General features: G+C 46.9%; 1 protein-coding gene across 1 annotated transcript in view; it reads left to right on the forward strand.

Moving 5' to 3' along the window:
- The window catches only part of WSCD2 (WSC domain containing 2), a 138,855-nt gene extending 125,504 nt beyond the window's left edge, over positions 1-13,351 (forward strand). The window contains exon 9 of the mRNA XM_038372702.2: positions 9,844-13,351. Coding sequence (XP_038228630.1) covers positions 9,844-10,196 — 353 coding nt within the window. The 3' untranslated portion in view covers positions 10,197-13,351. The remainder of the gene's footprint in view (positions 1-9,843) is intronic.
- Positions 13,352-17,873: the final 4,522 nt, after the last annotated feature.

Raw genomic sequence — 17,873 nt, forward strand, 5'->3', positions numbered from 1 at the left:
TGTAGGAGCCCCAGCAGGAGAGAATCCTCCCTGCTAGACAAATCAGTTGCAGCCTTTTAATTCTGCATACCCAGCTGCTCCAGAGAAAGCACCTTTTCCATCCATGCACAGACACATATTGTAGATGCTTGTTAATTATAGCAATTTACAAATTGCTGTTGTGAAATTGACTTCATTGTAAAGAGTTAAAATATTTAGCTTGATTGAACATCTGCTACCCTTAATTCAGAATTTATTTAAGGGGATCTCTTTTTGCGTTGTTGGTATGTGCCTGGATTTCATTATTGCCACATGCACTGAAATACTCTCTCTCTATCTCGCCTCGTTGCAATGCCACCAATACCAGAGACGTGCCCAGAGCAAAACCCCAGCTCTGTCTGCAAGCCAAACTTGGGGAGAGATTCTGCCTTTTTCAACACAGCTCTGAGCACAGGGTGGTGCATCAGGGGCACCATCCCAGGAGAAATTGTTTCCCCATTGGCTCGGGGGCAGTAGCGATTTGCTGTTGACTTAGGCCAGTAACAAATCACAACACCATTTCACATCAGCTCATCTGTGCCCGGGAGGTGGAGGGGGTGGAGCCTTGTCTCCATCTACTCCTCAACCATTTGTGCCACTGGGGAGTAGCCGGGGCTTATGTGTCTTGGAAGCAAGGTCTGGGTAGCCCATGCAGGTATGTAAGGGGGGTTTGTGCTCTGCCATATCCCCCCCTGCGGGCACATGAACCAAGTCACTATCTAGCCCTCAGTCTGGGGTAGTTCATAGGTTCAGAAGAGACCACATTGATCATCTAGCCTGACCTGCATGACAGAGGCCACAGAGCCTCCCAGTAGTAATGCCTGTTTGAACTACAGCAGATCTTCTAAAATAACAGCCCATCTTGTGCTCATCTCTGGGGTTAAATTTTAACAGTTTAGGCCCCTCTCTAGGACTGATGTGAAGGCTGAGGGAATTCAGGCATGACGGGGTGCTGAGTCTTTCTTTGGAGTATGTGTCTCCATGCCCTGGTCTCTGTGCTGAGGGTGCTGACAACAGTGCTATCTGGAACAGCAAGTGGTAGGTTTTTTGGATACCCATCCGGGCAGCCTCATCTGCTGCTCTCCTTCAAATGACTGTCAGAGATAGCAGGCTGGATTTTATTTTCAATTATCCAGAGCTACCCCACTGAAGTCACTGGGGTTCTCTTGGACTTATGTCCATGCAAATGAGATCAGAATCACATCAAGCAATACGTGATGGCTCCTTCAGAAGGATACAGGACAAAGGCTGTTGTCCATTTCTCCCTCTACTGTTGATGTTTAGGGGACAAAATTCCTGCATAGCCCTGCTCAGTTTGTGTAGCTCAGGGAAGGGCAACTGTCAATAGGTAGCCAGGCAGGGTCATTCTCCGATCTGCACCAATGGGGTCATTTGCAGGTTTCACTATGTACATGTAGGCAGGTTTTCGGATCCAATGAGCATGTGCATATTTCCATGCCTCCCCTCACTGTATCCACACTTGAAACCTTTTCCTTTAACATACTGGTCTGGGATAGCCAACAGCTCTCCAGATATTTCTCTGTATAAGTTTGTGCCAGTCAGGTAGAGCGCTCAGCATGATTCACTGATTGTCGTAGCAATAATTATACTGCACAGAGAAAGTGGAGAGAGGAAACCTCAGAGAAGCTTATCTGAGGTGTCAGAACAATCACAAAGCTGAGGAGAAGGTGGGAAAAAATCTGTCCACAAATACTCTCTCCAACACAAAAACTAATTTCGATTTGGATTTAAGTCAAAATATACCACCATGTGCTCTCAATAAGACACATATTTGTAACAGTGAGGGTAATTATCTGGTGGAACAACTTGCCAAGGGATGTGGTGGAGTCCCCATCATCACTCGATGTCTTTACATCAAGAATGGATGGCTTTCTAAAGAGTATGCAATGGATCAATGACAAGATGTGGGTTTGAGGCAGGAAATAGAGGGCGAAACCTTTTGCCTGTGTTATGCAGGAAGTCAGATGAGGTGATCACAGTGGTCCCTTCTGGCCTGGAAATCTGTGAATCTATAGAACTGCAACCCTTTCCAGTTCACTTTCCATGAAAGTTCAAGCACTTCATCTTTACCAGCATGAATACTCATGAAGAGGAAAAATTCCTAGTGGACTGTCCTGTTTGTGGAATTTTGTTACTAGCACTGTGTTGCTTAGTTACCTGACTCATCCCATCAGAGGACAAAAACAGAATTCATAGTGAATAGTCAACACACTGCAAACCAGATGCATTATATCCCTCTGCAGAGCGGGCAGCACACAGTGCCTCAATATTACTTAAGCCCTTGTTTGAGGGCTGAAGTGGAAAATAAGTGGCCTCTGCCCAGGGGTGAATTTTACCCATTCTGAATATTTGCAGTAAACTCTTAACAAATAACCTGCAGAGCAAAAATTATTCTCTGCAGAAATTCACTGATAAATCTGAATAGAGAATCAATTTAACAATGGTGCAAACCGAAAAGAAGGCAACATTTGTCATAGGAATTATCTATAGGAAATCATTCACTCAGCTCTGCCCACTCCTGGATACCTGTCCCAAAGCATGCCCCATTCAATGAGGGACTTGCAAAGCAGTCACACTGCTGATTCCAAGTGCCAGAGTACCATGAGTCCAGTAAAAATGGGAAAATATGTCTTAGTGCCTAGCAGGTTTAGAAACACAGGACCTAATATTACAGAGTTATGGTTCTGTCAATAACTATGAAACAGTGCAGTGAAGAAAGGCTGCTTTCATTGCAGTTGGCATCCATGCGTGTTCTATTAATCTCTGCTCAGGATTGCTGCAGTGGAAAGGAGAGAGGCAGAGAAGGAATTGGAGTCGGGGCACTAGTGCAGATTTTTCTTTTTTACTACATGTGATTTTTTCCCCTAAGGGTTGAGGGGGAAAGGCTGGAGAGAAATATACCAGCTAGTTCTCCAAACTATTCTAACTGCAGAATCAGTCAAGGTCAGCTGTAGGCGTGTTTGTGGTCCAGTTCTCACTTGGCAGCTCACATTCCAGCCCACTCTCCCTCTCCAGTAATGGAATGAGAGTGGTGAAAAACTTGCCCCCATTTCCTGATCTCCTGCTTGGTACCATTAGGTCCCCATAAATTATACGGCTGACCACTCAGGAGGGGGCTGCGGACTGGGGCAGAGGTGCAGGGGGGTGAGGGCTCTGGTTGGGGGTGCAGACGGGTGCTCCAGGCTGGGACTGAGGGGTGCAGAGGATGGGAGGGGGATCAGGGCTGGGGAAGGGGGTTGGGTCATGGGGGGGATTCAGGGGTGCAGGCTTCAGGCGGCTCTTTCCTCAAGCAGCTCCCGGAAGCAGTGGCATGTCCCCCCTCTGGCTCCTGCCTGCCACTCTGTGTAACCACTAAAGCACAAGCCTCTACCACATGAAAGGAATAATTCCATATGTTGGAAGCAGTGGTAGGGCTGTTATCCTGAATGGGGACCAGCTCCTTGAGGATAACAACCTTTGATCCTTGGTGCAAGTACTTGCTTTGCGATAGACTAATAACAATAATACCTTGCTCTTATCTAGCACTTTTCATCCATAGATCTTAAAGTGTATTACAAGAGAGGGTCAATCCGATTATCCCCGTTCTAGGGATGGGAAAACTGAGGCATAGAGAGGAGAAGTGACTTGCCACCAGGCCAATGGCAGAAGCAGGAATAGAACCCAGGGCTCATGGGTCCCAGTCCACTATCCACTGGGCAACACTGCCTATGTGACCATGGGCAACTTACTTAGCCTGTCTGTGCCTCAGGTTCCCTCTGTGCAATGGGGAAAACAGCATAGCTCTGCCTCACAGGGGTCTTGTGCAACAAATACAGTAACGATTATGAGGCATTCAGATACTGCAGTGAAGGGGGCCAGATAAGTCCGTAAGATGAAAGTTGGAGGGTGGCAGCTCACATTCCAGCCCAGTCTCCCTCTCCAGCAATGGAATGAGAGTGGTGAAAAACTTGCCCCCATTTCCTGATCTCCTGCTTGGTACCATTAGGTCCCCATAAATTATATGGCTGACCACTCAGTAGGGGGCTGCGGGCTGGGGCAGAGGTGCAGGGCGGTAAGGGCTCTGGTTGGGGGTGCAGACGGGTGCTCCACCGCTCACCCTTGTAAGAGGCCTCTTGTCTGGAATGCTCCGGAGCCATAGATTAAAACAAAAGGGTGAGCCGGCATTTCATTACTTCCCCGTAAATCCCGAAGGAGTCCCTTATCGATGCAGCCTCCTGTGCGGCACAGACAGCTGTGGCATTGCTCATTCTTCCCACAGCCATGACCTCCAGGCCTAAGGAAGGGGGAGAGACTCTTCATGGGAAGAGAGAGATGATTACATTTTCTTTGCTAGCTTAATCTGTGGCCTTTCCTCAGCCGCGACTGTCAGTTTGGCCACATAGGGCACTGGTTGTTTTTCTTTCCTGACCAAGCTATTGGCCTTTCTCTTGCCACTGAGTTACGGACACCCAACTTATTTCATTTCAGACATGATTTTAATTTTAAGCAGGGTACCCAGGGCACACCATCCTCCATGGCATTTGCCCTCTGAGCTAGCCCCCAGGAAAGCCTACCTTTAACTCTTCACCATGGGCCCACATTTATGCATACAAATCATGTGTGTCTGTACGTAGCAGCAGACCAGGGACTGCCACTGGTACCTTGTTCCCTATCATTAAAAGCAAACAAAGGAAAGGCCTATCTGCCTGGATATGAAAATGACCAATAGAAACAGGATCTTCTTGGTTTTTGCTTTTCTCATAAGGATCTCTGCATCATGTCCAAGCATCGTATGCTCTATCTATGCACTGGTCAGCGCAGACAGACCCTGGAGACTGGATTCCTCTTGTTTTCTGTGTGTCGCTCTACTGCAACTTCCCTTGCCAACATGGCTCACTGTCGGCCCCAAGGAGGGAACCCCTCTCAATGGCTGAAAGAGGACCTCACTCCCCAGGGCCAATCCAGTCCTAAAGGCTGTGAGTGGCAACAGGGAGGGCATTTTAGGTCCCAGATCAGGAAGGGCATTTCAGGAGCCTAAGTGCTTTCCTGAATCAGCGCCATCATGCCAATGATGCGTTTTTCCCACCCAGCTCTGAATTAGGTGAATGTGTATTTCACAGAAATACACCAGCAGTTGACTCCCAGCAAAGTGACGTTTTGTGCGGCCGAAATCTCTGTGAAAGCCTCTCCCCCGTTTCAAGCTTTGACTTACAAATTCCTCTCTGCCAACAATGGGATTTGACCAAAGACCTGCTCTGCCCTGAGAAGGTGCTTTGGCCTCACCTGTGGAGATATGTCTGAGTAGACTAGAACCTGAGATGGTCTGGATGGGCTTTGCGGGACTATGAATGGTGATTTTCAGTCACTCTTGGAACACTGAGAAGAGTGAGGGGTGACTTGAGCACACCGTATAGGTTCCTACATGGGGAACAAACATCTGATAATGGGCATGTCAATCTAGCAGACAAAGATATAACGAGATCCAAGAGTTGGAAGTCGAAGGTAGACATATTCAGACTGGAAATAATGTGCATATTTTTTTAACGGTGGGGGTAATTAATGATTGGAACAATTTACCGAGGGTCGTGTTGGTTTCTTATCAAGATTGGGTAGTTTTCTAAAAGATCTACTCTAGCTCAAACAGGAATTAATTCAGGGAAGTCCTATGGCCTCTGTTATGCTGGAGGTCAGACTAGCTGATGGCAGTGCTCCTCTCTGGCTTTACAATCTACGAACCTCTCACTCAGCAAGTGCCTTCTATGCCCGTTGAGTCGAACGGGCCAGACTGTGACCTTGGTCATACCATGCTGTGGAACTGGAGTGACTCAGCTCACTGTGGTGGCCCAGATCTACACCAGCGTGAGTGGCAGAGGAATCTATATCCACCCGTCTAAGAGGAGCTTATCATTGTGACTAGGATACCAATGCAACTTTCAAAAATGGAAGTATGGCAGCTCCCTGGCTGAGCAAATGCCGTGGGCATGTAAGGCACTATCAGAATTATCTGAGCAACTGCATGTGAGGGGATGAGACCTTGCTTGGCCTCTCCTGGCTGCTGCTGTTGTTGAATACTGCTGCTGATCTTTTCTTTCCCTCCTGGCTGCAGCTGGGCTTTTCACCAGCCTGGGCTGAAGACTCTTTGAAATCAGTATTTTGTTCCGTGACATTAATTTTATGATATCCCTGGAGTGGTTCCAAAGCAAAGTTTTATGTGATATGATTATACAAGGTGAATTGTCCTGTATCTGTTTAATGAAACAGATACCATCTTTAATGATTCTTTGGGGAATTAAATACAGTTAAGCTATTAATCAGGCATTGGTTCCTCAAGGAGGACAAGAGGAAGGAGCACATACCCAGAGCTTTTATGCATCATAAGATACATGTGTATTACAGTTTCAGCAGAATCACAGCTTATTATTGGTGTTTCATTATCCTTTTTATCACCTGATTTTAATGTGGGGATCAATTAGCGAGAGACCTTGGGAATAACAGAAATATTTTTAGTAGGGAGCACGTGTAGTCAGCCTAGGGACCAGATGGCTAGTTGAGCTCACTGAGGATATTATCAATCACCAGCCAAAGACCTTTGTGGAAGTTTATCGAAAGGGCCCATTGTCATTTCTTTCAGAGCCATTTTGCTCAACTACTCCTGGTGTTGAGGATCGAAAACGCCACATTTAGTCTCTCTCTCTCTCTCTCTCACACACACACACACACACACACACAGGGCCCATTTTTATTTACAGTTGTCCAAGGGAAAGAATTGAAACTATAAAGTCAACTTAAAAACTCAGTGATTAGACAGATTGTTTGCACTCAATTTCAGGAGTGACAGGCGGTAATAGCCACTTTGATTAAACCCAAAGAGCCCAAGTAGCCTGAAGAAATGCAGAGTCGAGGCTGATTAAATGCCCGGAGGGGAGGAGGTGGGGGGGACTTGAAGTGGTTGCCACTGACAGTAGAAGTGAAAAGAAGGCAGGCATTACCTTGCCTCAGTAGCTGAGATTTCCAGCTCACATGACATTGTTGTCATGGAAATCATACCAGTTCTGTGTACAGAAAATGAGTCAGCCCCATTAACTTTAGAAGCAAGCAGCATCTCAGCAGAGTCGAGGGAAGCTACAAGGGGAAAAGATACTGGGATACAGAAGAGAAGTTTCAGACTTAAAGCCAATTTTAGGAGATTTTGGTAAAGGTCAGCAAGGTATTGTGATGCATGAGACATGCATGAAGTTTGCATGCTGTATGGGAAGACTCTTCCTCAGCAGATGTGCTGCAGAGAGTGACTCAACCTTGACTGGGAAAACACAAGGCTATTAACAGCAAGAAAACACCATTTGGACAGGGTAGGAATGTGGGATCAGTTTAGTTGTGTAAGGAGGGCCGTTAAGTTTAGAAACGTGACAGTTCAGAGCTGTCAGAGACATGAACAAAAGAGCACCCCTGCCCTTGTTAAAAATACTGCAGCTCTTACAGCAGTAAAAATCACACCAAATTATAGAAATGTGGGGCTGGAGGGGACCTGGAGAGTCATCAAATCCAGCCACCTGCACTGAGGCTGGACCGAATAAACCTCGACTATCCCTGACAGGTGTTTGTTCAACCTGCTCTTAAACACCTCCCATGATGGGGATTCTACAACCTCCCTTGGAAGCTTATTCCAGAGCTTAACCACTTTTATAATTAGAAAGTTTTCCCAAATATCTAACCTAAATCTCCCTTGCTGCAGATTTCCCATTACTACTTGTCCTACCTTCAGTGGACATGGAGAACAATTGATCACATCCTCTTTATAACAGCCCTTAACGTATTTGAAGACTGTTCTCAGGTTCCCCCCGCCCCCACCTCAGTCTTCTTTTCTCAAGACTCAACATGCCCGATTTGTTTAACCTTCCCTCGCAGGTCAGGGTTTCTAAACCTTTGATCATTTTTGTTGCTGTCCTCTGGACTCTCTCCAATTTGTCCACATCTTTCCTAAAGTGTGGTGCCCAGAATTGGACAGAGAACTCCAGCTGAGGCCTCACCAGTGCTGAGCTAAGTTCCCCCACACATCACCTCCATATTGGTGCACATAACAAAATTAATTTCCACACATGGAGGTAAAAAATTAGAGGGAACATTGGTGCTGAGTAGAGCAAGACAATTACCTCCTGTGTCTTACATGATACCCCTCTTAATGTATCCCAGAATGACATTAGCCTTTTTCACAACTGCATCACACTGCTGATTCATATTCAGTTTGTGACCTGCTATAACCCCCAGATCCTTTTCAGCGGTACCACCACCTAGCCAGTTATTCCCCCATTTGTAGCTCTGCATTTGATTTTTCCTTCCTAAGTGAAGCACTTATCTTCATAGAATTTCATCTTATTGATTTCAAATCAATTCTCCAATTTATCAAGGTCATTTTAAATTTGAATCCCGCCCTCCACGGTGCTTTCAACCCACCTTCCCCTTCCAGTTTGGTGTCATCTGCAAATTTGATATCACCTTCATCATCATCATAATGTGCACACTTCTCCTGCCTGTTGTTGGAAGATCTCACTGTATTTTACAGTGGGGCCAGATACAGAGGATTTTCCTATATGCATATGCCAAGATTTTCAAACTGGATAAGGATTTGGATGCCCGATTGCAATTCAAATGAATGGGAATTGAGTGTGGAAATCTCAGCTATAGCACGGATCAGATTTTTGCCCCACATCGGAGCGTTCATTAATTATGCCTTGTTACACCCCAGTGAGCTAGGCAAGTATAACCAGTATAATTCATATCCCCTTTTTACAGAATGGGCTATGAGACACAGAGAAGGCAGGTCACTGGCCAAGCTTACACAGTGAGCAAGCCATACCATGATGTCACCGCTGGTCTCACTTTAAGGCTCAAAGGGAGGTATCAGCCGTACAAAGCTGACATTTCAGAGAGTCTGTCCCCTGTACAGGCGGGCTTCAGCGTGTCCTTCCGGGAAAACGAAAGGAACACAAACTGACTGCAGGAAGGGAGAAAACAAGCCAGGTTATTTGATACCTACTTCTCACTTGTCCCTCCTCCTTACTCTTATTGGGGAAGAGACACCGACGCATATCAGACAGAGCATATGTCCCTTCTTCAGCCTGAGTCAGGGTCAAGAACACAGTCTATAACACCATGTTGATATATTTATGGAGTCTCCAGACTTCCAGATATTTCTGCCCCGTCCCCCTGGCATAAGCCTCAGCCCCCTCCAAATCTTTCCCCCCCTGCTGGCTCCAGGACCTCCTCCTCAGGATTGGAACAGGCTCCCAGACCCAGTCAACATGAGCGCCACTGCTTCCCCCCTCTCCTTCATGCCACTCCTAAAGACCTCACCCTGTAATGAAGTCCTGATGTTGTAGCTCGCACCTACATTAATTGCACCCTTCCTGTTTCTACACTTAGACCAAGTCTTGCATGCCTTTCTTGCCTGAGAGCTGGGCTGGATTGACCCATCACTGGGCCTTAGGCAACCATAGAGGTCACAGCACCACTCAGGTTTGGGTCTTCTCCCCCCAAATTTAGGGCATAGGCACCTGCTTAGTTTGCCTGTGCATCAGTCCAGGCATGCTTGAGAGGTCTCTTTGACGTCCAACAGACCAGAATTTGACCTTTGCTTTGTAATCTCATTGGGTCAGGGCCGAGGTCTTTGTTCTGACAGGGGAATTGTTACTCTTGCAAAGTGCCACCATAATATTAATAATATTACTCATAGATAGATGGGTAAACCAGAGACCTACATAGTGTCTAGTGCCTTCACACATGCTGTGACTGATACTGTTGTTAATGGATTTCCTTTGCTTCTCGCAGAATGGCCAGAATTCGTTAAGAATTATGCCCCCTGGTGGGCCACTCACACCCTGGACTGGTTGAAGTATGGAAAAAATGTCCTTGTGGTGCACTTTGAGGACCTGAAGCAAGATCTCTTTGTCCAACTGAAGAGGATGGTGAGCCTCCTGGGCACCAGGGTGTTTGAGGACAGACTCTTGTGTGTCGAGGGCCAGAAAGATGGAAACTTTAAGCGCTCCGGGCTGAGGAAACTGGAATATGACCCCTACACGCCCGAGATGAGAAAAACGATCAGCACTTACATTAAAACCGTGGACATGGCTCTGAAACTCAGAAACCTCACAGGGGTCCCAGATGACTATTGTCCAAGATGATGAAGATGACGCTTGGGGGGAACGGACTCTAACCAGAACAGAAAGGCTTGGTTTTCCCAGCCAGTACCTAGTTCCACCCAGTGGGTGGCTTTCTTTGAATTATCCATCTGCTGCTATTAGCTGTTAATGAATTCCCTGCATGAGAAAAAAGAATGGTTACCAGCCATCGCTGAGAAGATGCCTTGGCAAACACATCGACGAGTCTAAATTCTCTGGGGATCGTGCTGTTGTGAATTGGCGTTTGCAACATGAAAATCTTCACCTCTGCTGTCTTTACTGTTTTCTCTCTCCTGTAGCATGGGGTGCATTTTCCGTTCTCTGTCAGACTTTACAAAGTGGTGAACAATGCTCAGAAATGACGGGAAGGAGAAGCAGCCTCCGGTTTCCAGTCTGAAACGGGGCTGAACAGAGACATGGCATTTAAAATTTGATCTGATGTTATTTATGGTGATCCATTCATTCCTAATAACTTTACTTCTTTATTTATAACTTTCCTTGGAGTTTGGGGGTAATGCTAATGCTGGAGATTAACAGTAAAACTCACCGTGCATTTCCGGGGCCTAGTTCAGCTCGTAGGCCCTGATCCAGCAAGGCGCTTTAGCACATAGTTAGCTGTGAGCATGGCTTCTCAACCTGGGGGGCACGGCCACCTTGATTTTCTTAGACCACTGAGTGGGAGGGAAGTCCTGACCGAATGGGATGGGCATCGGGATGGAGAGGAGTAGGGAAGAGGCTGAGAACCACTGATTTCAGGCACCTGCTTAGCTGTAAACACAAGAACAGTTCCCACTGGGCCTACTCCACTACTCTCATGCTCAAAGTTAAGCACGGGCCTAAGTGCTTTGCGGGATCAGGGCCGCCGTTACATGAGTCTAAATCTGAGGAACGACACGGGAGTTACACTGGCTAAAACAAGAGCAAACGTGCCCCATCCCCCACCCACATCCCAGCTGTATTGTCCTTCCCACCTCCTCCTGCCTAAGGCCTGGCTCATGCTGATCATCTCTCCCATCACTGGCTTTGGCAGCAGATGCGGCCCAGCCTGGACAGGCTCCTGCGGTGGCTGTTGACATTCTTGTCACAGAATCCCAGACAGGGCCATTATCTTTAGACAAATATTTGCTGCTTCATCTGTGCAAGGGCACGACAAGCCGCTTCCATTTGCCCTCCTCGCAGACGCCAGCTCTCTCCTCTGGCAAGCCAAGGTCTCCCTCGAGCGCTCACAGCTGACCCATCCCCTGGTGCTGACAATCACCCATGGGCGGGGAAGTAGTTGCAGGGGCCGCTTAGCACTGAAGCTGTCAGGCTGATTAGATCCCCCTACATGCTCATTTGACATTCATCGCCACTGAAAATTAGAACAGAAAGAAGGAGAGGAAAAAATTATTCTCAAGAAGGAGAGATGGAGGGCTGGGTCCTCCATCCCTGCCCTCCACAGCGCGTAAGCCGTAAAGCAGGGGTAACGTCACTGTCCTTTGGAGGACTACAGATGAGCGAATGGTTTGGGGGCTGGGCACCAAGTGCTGGAGAGCTGTTGAATTTGGATCTGAGCCTCATGTCAACCAGAGTCTGGGGTCCCCAGATTTGAGGTTCCAGTTCAGTGTGTCCAAGCTGTGAAGTTTGGATCTAGATGTGAATCCAAACTCCCTCAAAATTCAAGGGGGAGGGACGGTTCAGGCCCCAGTGCCCGGATTGGACTGATCTACAGTAATCATGCATCAGGTATCCATTTGGCTTGGATTCCACAGTACAGCAACAGCAGACAGGATGTGGCCTTTAGTTAGCTGAATTATAATTGAAAATCTTGCAGCTGAATAGCTTGTACTCTAGATGTTCACTGCCTTTTAAAAAGCCCTTTGTCTCTGGAGAGGCAACAAGGAGCCTTTTGGAGTCAAGAGGATAAGAGCAGCCTTTCTTACTCAGCCTGCTTGATTCTCCTTCTCTCCCGCACCTCCCAAAGCCTGCTGCTCTGCCGAGAAGGGTTGTGCACCCACCTCGGAAATGAGTTCGCCATTGCTCCTCTAACCTGAAATTTGTTCTGAAACAAGGATGTTGCTCCGTTTTCCATCAGCCGTTACCGTGCCTTGTGCACAAGAGAACGAGAAGAGGGATGGAGGGGTTTAGGGAGGAAATCCTGAGGCTTAGCTGTTTAGATGCCTAAAATCAGGAACAAATTACTCCATCTGGAAACAATTCAGGACCACTCCCTGCAACCCGCCTCCACACCCACTCAGACACTCACCCATGGCCACACCAAGAGGGGGCTGTGAGAGACACTCTGTCGCCTCTGAGTTCTTGCTGCGGAAAAAAGGAGTCAAAAACCAAAGGATTTGTGTATATTTCAGTAAGGTATCATTTTGCAAAGCCGAAGTTCCTAGGAGCTGTGTGTGGTCCCACAGCAAATTCCAAACCACCGGTTCATTCCCGGATCAATGCTTCACTGCAGTCCAGTTCCCCGACCCTGCCAACATAATCTGTGAGTCCCCTTTGGATTAGATGCAAAAGCCATATATTGTACTCTGCCTTTTTCTATAGTTAGTTACTTGACAGTTCGCTTTTAACTCTTGATCTTGATAGAAATCAGTGCACAGTTCTCTATATATCTCTATATTCCAGGAAAGCAAAGCAAACTACATTGAGAAGAGGAAAAATTTAAATATATTTTTTTAACGTGTCTGAGGAAAAGACATAGCCAAATGGAAAATGACAGTAACATCAGGGCTGCGGGGTTTGCTTTTATTGGTTTTTTTTTTTCCCTTCCTGATTTCTCTTTTCTTTGGCTGTTTAGTCATCTAGGTGCAAGCAGAAGCCTTAGCTTACAAACCGGGTCTCATCTCTGAATGTATTTTGTAAGGACTAGCTACAGTGTTTTTAACTCTTTCTTTAGCCAATCATTTGAGGTTTTCTAGGAGATCGGACGCCTGTGTCCTGATAGAGAAAAGCAATCTGGTTTTCTTTTCCTTCGTATGTGGCAGTCCCGGGGCCGCCAACTTCTGTCAGAGCAATCCTCAGGTTAACACCTATTAAACGAGAGTTTTGTTGATATTCTGCAGCGTGCTAGCATGTGTTTTGCAGAGCAGCTTGACACACACACACAGATGCAAGCCCAGGGACACAGAGATGTCACCCACACAGACAGCTCAAAGGCAACTGTCAGGCAAGGACGATATTGCCCCAATACGGGGTAGGTGCTTCACAGAGCAAATCCACCAACGTGATATGGTTTCCTGACCAAAGAGCTGACAATCTCATCGTTGATGAAAGCAGCAAAAAGGAGGGGATGCAGCAACTGGCGGAAAGTAGGGAGCAACAGGGGATGGAGCAAAGGGCCAGGGTTACAGGCATGCACTCTCTCGCCTGTACAAACCTGGGAAAATCACAATATTATTGTTATATTTATGCCTCTTCTGGGAGACACAAAATAAGTGGTGCTTTAGGAAGGCTCTGAATGAGAAAAAAGGGAGGGATTGCTCAGGATATTCCATGTGCAACGGGCAAAGGCATGGGATTGGGAGAAGAAATGTCTCTCTCTCTCTCACACACACACACACACACACACACACACACACACACACACACACTAAAAGCCTGCAAAGGCAGGTCCCTTGAGTTTTCCCATGCAAATACAAACCATCTGGTGAAGTTCAAGGATGTGTTACCTCAGTGGGACCCAAACCCAGAATCTCCCCAGTTTTGCCAGCCTTGGGGCAAGCACTTTGCTCCTCGGGTGACGATGCAAATGGAACAATCCCTCTCTCCCACGGGAGCGTTCTGTCCCTCGTTATGGACGCAATGTCCTTGGAGAGCCTCATGGGCCAAGTTCAAGAGCAGCCTTGCCTAGGGCAGATCAGTTCTGCTGCATGAGCAGATGCTGCTAAGAACAAAGTGCCAGGGCAACGAATTCTAACCGGGGGAAGCCAGGAGAAGAAGAGTGAAAACAAAAGTAATACCACCCTATATAGCAAAAAGAGAGTGAAAATGCCAGGCTGGCATCTAGAATTGATGCTCTAAAGGAAGCCTGCATGTATAATTGGAAAAGAGAAAAAAATGACAAGCTGGGGAGCTGACAGCATAGCCCCTAAGCTGGCATCCAGAGAAATCTTCTCCAGGGTGACCCGCAGGAAATCTGTAGACAGTAGATCCATACATAGCCACGGAAAGGCAGATGTCGACACCCAACAGTCAACAAAACAAAAATCGCCAAAGGGTGTTCACACTTGCTCCCTCTGTCAGCAGATCATGGCCACACTGGGGACACCGTCATCGACAGAGTGAGCAATGCGCCCTGGGTATGTATCCCACAGTGAGCATTGTGGGAAGGCAGAGCTGATCACTGTGCATCTGGGGAGGATTCCCACTGAGTTCTCCCACAGCCCCCTCAGCTGCCGGGAGCGACATCCCGAGCTGCTCTGGGAGCTCTCCGTGCCACTGTGCTCCTGTGCAGGGCAGAACAGGAATCTTCCAATGATTTGCTCTTTGTTCCCCCAAAGGAGCCGCGCACTCAGCTGCCAGATACTTCCCGCAGCTGGGAAAGGGGAGGGGTGCATGCTTACAGGGCAGCAGAGATTGAAACAGTGAGCAGAGCAGTCACGGCAGGCATTGTGGGATATGGGGGGAAGCCAGTTCTGTCGACAGAACAAACAGCAGTGTCTACACTGGCTCTTTGTCCATGATAAAGGAAGGGGGAAAAAAAAAGATCTCTCGTAGGGTTAGACGTTCTTTGTCACCGAAACTGGGCATTTTTCCCGACAAAAGTCGCATTATACTGTGTACGCTTTTGCTGTTCTGTCGCCAAAAGGCAGCTTTTGGCGACAAAACTTGGTAGTGTAGGCAAAGCCTGAGTGAAAGGCTAAGTGCTAGTAGTCACTGGATTTCCGTAGCAGCAGGAGTGACTGGTACGCTTGAGACACTACTTGCGATATCAAGATCATTCTAACTCACTGGAAAAAATACTGCAAAACAATATTCCAATGCTTCCAGAGTTTGCGCAATCTAGTAACTCACCAGCATGCTTCTACTGAAATTGCTGATGTCGTGCAGATCTATGGACAGAGCAGACTTAGCTGCTGGAGAGATCGCATCCAAGCTATTAGTAATATATAAGGCACTAGAGTATGGGGGGAAAGCATCATCTAAAAAAGGTCATCCTGCATACAAGTCAACACCAATGTTCCCCACCTCGCCCTCTCCCTAGCAGTCCTGCACACCCATGTTTGTAGATTTTTGTGGCAGATGAGCATCAACGTCATCAAAATTATAACAACTAATTACTTGAACCTCACAAGCCCCTTGGGCTTGGAGAAGCTCTCTAGAGTTGTGATGAACAGCTCAGCTTCTAGAGTCAACAAATTTCACCAGGAAACTCATGAGAATCAGCTTTCAGGTGACTTTTTGGTCCTTTTGCTTCTTGTGAGGCTGAAAAGACCATAAGAACAGCCTTTCCTTGCATTAGTTTGACACCTTGCACCTCCAAACTCAGATCTGCAACAAAACCCTAATTCAGGTGAGTTTTGCGTGATGTCCAATTGCACCAGAAAAGTTCTGCTGAGCTTTAGTCTGTCGATTCACGGATGGGTGCATTATGAGTGTATAAAACTCATTGGCTAGAGAGATAAACCACCCTTTTTCCTGGCAAAATATGCCTGCTTTTCATTTTTGGCACAAAATATTGTCCAGTTTGTGTTGGCGGTAAGTGCTGAGCAAACAAAGAGTTAAGTAATACAGACTTCAGTGCTGCAGCTCTTTGAACAGGTAGAGAAGGTTAGCACAACACATTAGGTCAGTCACAAAGTTCTCTCTGTCCATACTGTACAGCATGACCCTTGTAAACTCCCTGTTCCCCCTGATGGCAGCCACCAGAGTTACTGTCCTGCGACCCAGGCCCTCCTGGTACTGGCCCACCCTGTAATAAAATCCTTTCCATTGATGTTCTTGGAAACGGAGTGAAAACCCCAAGACCCAAATACACAGAGCTCCTCACGCTGCACAGTGAAAGCTCCATAGCAAAGCTATTAATGGCCCTACACACAAGCCAGCAGTTTACAATGGGAATCAGACTCGGTGGTGCCTAGAGTGAAATGGAGAAAATTACTGAGCTAATAATTTAATTAGAGCTTGGCGAGAAAGTCAAGCCAGGGTAATGCTTCAGACAGGCCCTGGCGTGACTGGCAGAGGAGTTCACAGGCCTATGGTCTGTTACCCGGGCCGGGCCTGTGTTGTCCCATATCAGCAATGCCTGCAACTCATCCTTGCCAAGAGCAAGATTTTCAAGGAACACGCAGCCGTCCTTGTAGCCACATGAATGGGGTTTCATTGGGCCTGCCCGGAAAGAACCACAGCATAGGCCTGAAGGACACAGGTTCTTTATGCCCAACAGCAAAGTTCTCAATGGTCTGCTTTGTCCGAGCAAAATGCCTTTGCCCACAAACAGTAGGGCATTATGCTGTATGGCAGAGCTTGCAAGATGGAATGTGAATTCGGGAGGGTGAAGACTCCAAAGGTTTCTCCAGCTCCTCTGACTATTTTCACCCCAAACATTTTAGGATCCACAAATTAAGTTTGAGTTTTAAATGACAGATCCCCATCTCCCCTCTCCAGGATGTCAGGGGAAGAGGCAAGTAACCCCACAACTCCTTCTCACAGAGAACCCTGGCTCCCACCTTTCTCACTGCTGGTGTCTTCTACGGGATGAGGTCACCAATGACCTATCACTCTCCCACCAATTCTTGTGGGTTGCATGCTGCCTCTTGTCCCATCTGTCCTGGTGGTAGGAGCTGGCCAGGAGTCCCAGGTACTCTTCCTCCTCCAAACTATGGATCTTGAGGAAAATAACTTCTCAGGACAAATTCTTTAAATAGAGGGTTTCTTGTATTATTGTTCCTAGATATAAGCCATTGGTAATCACAACACATTACAAACATAAAGAGCTCCTTCATGATATTTTTATTACCTCTGGAATATCCTTAAAGTAAGGGCTATTCTGTTGCATCCTCTACGTTTAAACCCAACTGATTCGCTAAGAACATTATTTCCATTCTCTGTTATAATTATTTCCATGAAATAAAGTTCTGGACTAGGTGGAATTTCTCTCTTTTCTCTTTGTCTATTGCCCTCTCTTTTTCGATTCTTTAAATCGTTATTTTTAGTGATACATTCACGACAGTAAAACAGTGTGCAGCACATGGCTTTTCTGATAAGTATCATCCTGCAACAGATAAAATTCCAGTAAACCCCACTGGAAATAATTAAAACAGAGAAAGGAAGCTAATCTCAGAGATAAAAGAATTAAGAGTCAATATCCCATGCATAAAACATACCCTGTGCTTAGTTTTCAATCTAAACCTTATAATCCCCTTTGATTAGCAATATAGGGGATTGGTAAATGGATACAATTCTAGCTCTCTCTTGATTGTTTTTTCAGCACGGCCATCACTAACATCACAATGGGCAGCGTTTTCCAAAGCCGTTGGCCTTGGCCAACTTTGCTCCCATTGAGGCCAATGCTAAAACTCCCCTTGCTTTCAGTGGGGGCAGAGTTAGGCCAGTGTTGACCCCTTTACACACACATTCAAACCCTCCACTCCGTGTACCGGGGGCCCTGTCTCCACCTCTCCAACAGTTACACTGATTTCTTCAGCAGGGTTTTCTTGCTTAGTCTCCAGCGATGAATGCCACCAG

Source organism: Dermochelys coriacea, chromosome 15, assembly GCF_009764565.3.
Source record: "Dermochelys coriacea isolate rDerCor1 chromosome 15, rDerCor1.pri.v4, whole genome shotgun sequence".
NCBI lineage: Eukaryota > Metazoa > Chordata > Testudines > Dermochelyidae > Dermochelys > Dermochelys coriacea.